Source organism: Scylla paramamosain, chromosome 3 (genome assembly GCF_035594125.1).
Source record: "Scylla paramamosain isolate STU-SP2022 chromosome 3, ASM3559412v1, whole genome shotgun sequence".
Taxonomy (NCBI): domain Eukaryota; kingdom Metazoa; phylum Arthropoda; class Malacostraca; order Decapoda; family Portunidae; genus Scylla; species Scylla paramamosain.
The window spans coordinates 16045001-16050000 of NC_087153.1; the positions used below are offsets into that span (position 1 = coordinate 16045001).

The window sequence follows — 5000 nt, forward strand, 5'->3', positions numbered from 1 at the left end:
AGCAATATAATATGTATGTATGCACGTACGTGGCAATTATACATGAAATAAATGAAAGAATGAATGAATAATGAATAAATTGACAGCGCAAGTTGAATAATTGATGTGTCGCTGAGGAGGGAAGGGTATCCTGCGTCACACACACACACACACACACACACACACACACACACACACACACACACACACACACACACACGCAAGTAATGACAACATTCCTGCAGGGACAAACAAAACACCAACAATAATAATAGTAATAATAATAATAATAATAATAATAATAATAATAATAATAATAATAAGGATGGAGACTATGCAAGGAAAAGAGAAAGCATTAAATAAAGAAAGGAGTGAACACGTGTGAGAGACAGAATAAACAGAGAAGAAGCGACTACAGGTAAGAGGGAGAGGAGAGAGGGAGAGGGAGAGGGGAAGGGAGAGTGGACCAAATGGGAAGGGAAAGTCAAGGGGAGAGTCAATACCTAGTTCGTTTTCCTCATCGTTATCTCTCTCTCTCTCTCTCTCTCTCTCTCTCTCTCTCTCTCTCTCTCTCTCTCTTCAGTTTATCATCCTCCAAGTCTTACGTTCTGAGTGAATTGGGTTCATGTCACTGTGTTTGTGCCTCAAGGGGACGTGGGAGCGATTAGAGTATTGGTAATGGTGCAAAATCACAGTGGGGGTCGATTCTGTAGTGGATGGGAGTGGTGTGATGTGGTGGTGGTGTGATGTGGTGGTGTGGTGTGCTGTCATTATACCGTGTCTGTACTGTGATACTAGTCTATGTTGTGTGTGTGTGTGTGTGTGTGTGTGTGTGTGTGTGTGTGTGTGTGTGTGTGTGTTGTGTTGTCATTCTAACGTGTATGTCATGCTTTGCTCTCTCTCTCTCTCTCTCTCTCTCTCTCTCTCTCTCTCTCTCTCTCTCTCTCTCTCTGGTTTCATTCAAGTGTGTGCGTGCGTGAGTCGCTGCGAAAACTTAACAGGTAACAAAACTCAGGAGACTGCAACGATTTTTTCTTCCCAACTCAACACAATAAAATAAGGATACGTGAAAACAAAATACGTCTTTTTTTATCTTCTTACGGAGACGCACTATTTTAAGGACTTGGCTGAAGAGGAAGGAAGGAACGGAGAGGGAGGGAGGGACGGAAAGACGGGAGGTAAGGGAGAGAGGGAGGGAGGAATGAGTTACCGTGGCCAGCGAGGAAGGTCCGGTTTGTTAGTAAACACTAGACTAAGCCCGTTAATTCAAGCTATATTAGGGGTGGGTGAGCGACAGGCTATGCAATAATTACCCTCAGCGACCACCGCCTCGCAACGGCCACCACTCCTCCGAGCACCGCCAGCCAAGTGGGACCAGTAATCAAAACTTTTTCTCCAGGACAGAACTCGCAAAGACGGCAGCGGTGGTGGTGGTGGGGGTGGTGGTGGTGAGGACGCCCACGAGGAGCAGCGTCTGTCCTCACAGCTCAACACCTGACATAACACTGAGCGACCTTTTCCAGCAGCAGCCTCAGCCCGACCCGCCGTCCTCGCCCCTCCCGACCCCCACTGAAACATTCACTAACTCTCACGTGCCCCGAATCATTCTCTTTATTCCGCAGGTTCCGCTACTTGATACGTGTTCCTATCACCTCTGACACTTCCTCTGTGCTGAGTAATATAGCAAGCGAGTACTAGTAAGGCGGCAGTTCAAGTGCTGGGTGGGTTGTGACAGGCGAGGAAGATGAGAGCGAAGATGCAAGTTGACGTCAGTGGAGCATCACACGGGCCGCCAAGCCTGTGAGATTTAGCCCATCTGGCGTATAACAACAAAAGCGAAGGGGGAATTATTTTCAATTTTCATAATAATATCAACTCTTTTTCTCTTGATATGCTGTGACACGCTCGTAAAGCTGCAGAGGTGAGGGACGGGAAAAGAGTGTTTCCGGCCTGCCTCGCACTCTTCGCTGCCTCACACCCGCATTCCTGGGACCGCCCTCTGCCCTCCCTCCTTCCCTCCCTGCCTTCCTTCCTTCCTCCCTTCTTCCCTCCCTCCTTCCCATACCGCTACTCCGTCAAGGAAATAGGCAAGTCGTGAATGCTTAATTAACAACACACGACTTGCTGCTGCACCTGCTATTGCCTTCTGATAAGCGACCAGGCAACAAGATACGGATGCAAAACACTGCTGGGGAAGTGCAGGAGGCGCTGTGGGGGTGAATGGGGGTGATTGGAGGCACTGTAAGCTTATCACTACCCTCTCCCCCTCCCTCCCTCCCTTGCTGCTCCACTTCAGGTCTCCGTTACAACAGACAACAAACAGTTCAGACGTTCTTCCTTTTCCAGACAAAACCTCTTATTATTCACAAATCACATGCATTATCACAAAATACCGTCCATATTTCATTAATAAGGTAACAGTTAGGAACAATACCTCAGAATCAGATGGCCAAGTAAAGCTTTTCCGCTCCTCCCACAAACCCCACGACCTGAGAGGAATAATCGCCACTATGAGGAGAAGAATAAGAGCTACAATTTTCTACGCAAGGTTCTCCAGTGAATGTTTTAGCTGGTGGCGCGTGTCTTAGCTTCGTGGATTGAGGTAATGCGTGGTCACATTGATCTTAAAAGTATTCCGTAACTTTATCAACATAACTCAAGCTACAGTTCTCTACGTTAAGGTTCTTCAGTTAAGGAATGGTTTGGTTTGTGACGTGTATCTCAGCTTAATGCGTGCAGTCATACTAACACTCAAAAGAGTGTTCCGTAACTTGCCCAACATAGGCCAAGCTGTTCAAATCCATCTCAGCAGACTCGGTGTCTTAAGCTACAATTCTTCACTGCTAAACACCCTTTTCTCCTTCTCTGAGGCTGTTTGTTTACTCCGCACACTCTTAGTTTTCTCCTGCTGTTCAACTCCATCTCAGCTGTCTCGGTGTCTTAAGCTTTAATTCTTTACTGCTAAACATCCTTTTCTCTTCCTCTGAGGCTGGGTTTGTTTACTCGGCTAGCTCACTCTTAGTTTTCTCCTGCAAGTTTCGATACAAAGTTGGCAGCCGAGTTTTACGCTGGTAACGATACATGACTTGCATTCGCGGCCACGGCAAGTCTGGACTCATGCAAGCCGTTCCCTCACTAAGTATACCGTGGTGTAAGTATTTCTCGAATATTAAACTTTTAAGCTGGTGTGCGGCGTGACCTCTCTCTCTCTCTCTCTCTCTCTCTCTCTCTCTCTCTCTCTCTCTCTCTCTCTCTCTCTCTCTCTGCAGAAATATCAACTCGTAGAAATGTAAATGTTTGCCACCAGCTTCGCCTGTCATCTCTCTCTCTCTCTCTCTTTACGGGCCAACTTACCGCGAGGCTCGTAACTTCGCGGCCCGTTATGACTTGGAGTAGCTGGTGAATTTACGGCACGCTATTCACACCGCCCTGGAGCCACCCACGCCCTCCAGACATTCCGGATTTTGTTTGCAATATAGGATCATATTCTGAAACACTTCCGCCGCGCCCCGACTACATTCAAAAGCCTCTCGCTGAAGTTACACGGGTTTTTAAAGATGTTTTTACGGTTCTGGTGATATAATAACAATATACCTACGTTATTAACAGGAGAAACACTCTTGGGAACTTGGCTAATCATCTCTGTGGCCTTTGGGAATATTCGAGGTGAGAGAGAGAGAGAGAGAGAGAGAGAGAGAGAGAGAGAGAGAGAGAGAGAGAGAGAGAGAGAGAGAGAGAGAGAGAGAGAGAGAGAGAGAGAGAGAATCAAAGGGTTTATAAATACAAGCCATGATACTTCAACTAACCTCCAAGTTCTTTTCACTGCACCTCCCCAATCGTTTAAATATTCCAGTATCTTCCCTTACAGTCACTGCCTTGCCTCTACGCACACTCGGATAGACATCCTTTAGCCATCATCTCATCTGCTGAGTGGAAGGACACAAGGCTCCACTGTTCTCACTCTTCCATCGATTGCTTACTCGTACATTGCTTCCGTGTGAGCGATCCATCTGTGATCTTGTGTCTATTTGCACGAGCAGCGTGTTAAGGAACTTTACCCTCGCTCGGCTCATAACCCTTCACGATTCCAGCTCACTTGCTCTCGTGCTGTCAGAGGCGACTCACGAAGGTGTCTCCAGCTCGTCAACTGCGTATATACACTTGTTATTCGTGTTTGGGAGTTTTGCTAATCTGTCTCAAACTCAAAATAAATGAATAAATAAATAAATAAATAAATAAGTACATAAATAAATAAATAAATACATAACGAAGGTAACCAACTCACTAACTAAACTATTTAATTAACTAAATGGATGGATGAATGAATGAGTGAAAAAGTTAACAAATACATAATAAATACACATATAAACAGACAAACATCAAGAAGACTCAGTTTTTAAAAACCACAAATACATTCCCAGGCCATAATAAGAAACAGACCGCGAAAAAATAAATAAATAATAATAATAATGAGTGCAAAAATCTTACCAAATATTTCGTGACATGGAATACAAGAGAAAAACGTTTATCTATCTTTCCCCTCCCCCACCGTCGCCTTCAGAGCAGCTCAAACCAGCCACCGCCGCGGCCTGGATGTTGTAAGGCTGGACTTTCACGTGAATTTGTGCTATAAATACTTGAATGACTCTGATTCTGGACTCGTTTCCCCTTCACCTCTAACCACAGCGTGTCTTAGCAAAGTGTGATATCTACTAGTCCTCTGCCTGACGCTATTCTAAGTTTTTGTTCATTTACCAGCCACACACACACACACACACACACACACACACACACACACACACACACACACACACACACACACACACGAAGGAGAAGAAAGAAGAACGGTTAAAGAAGAGAGGGTTGCTTTACGGTCCCTCTCTCCAAACATTTACTGGATAAGAGCTAAAAGTCTCGATACTCCTCGTTTGCTACAGTTCAAGTCGTAGGAAACAGGCAGAGGTTTCCAGAGTTTACCAGTGAGAGGGACGAGGGACTGCAGGTACCGGTTAATTCTTGCA

General features: G+C 45.5%; 1 protein-coding gene across 2 annotated transcripts in view; it reads right to left on the reverse strand.

Moving 5' to 3' along the window:
• The window catches only part of LOC135091498 (tyrosine-protein phosphatase non-receptor type 13-like), a 106587-nt gene that overhangs the window by 81516 nt on the left and 20071 nt on the right, over positions 1 to 5000 (reverse strand). Inside the window, exon 1 of one of the 2 annotated variants that reach the window (XM_063989202.1) lies at positions 1293 to 1572. The exons of the other annotated variant lie outside the window; for it this stretch is intronic. Within the exon in view, the coding sequence (XP_063845272.1) occupies positions 1293 to 1557 (265 nt within the window). The 5' untranslated portion in view covers positions 1558 to 1572. Of the gene's footprint in view, positions 1 to 1292; positions 1573 to 5000 lie in introns of those variants that run through there. 2 annotated transcript variants of the gene reach the window in all.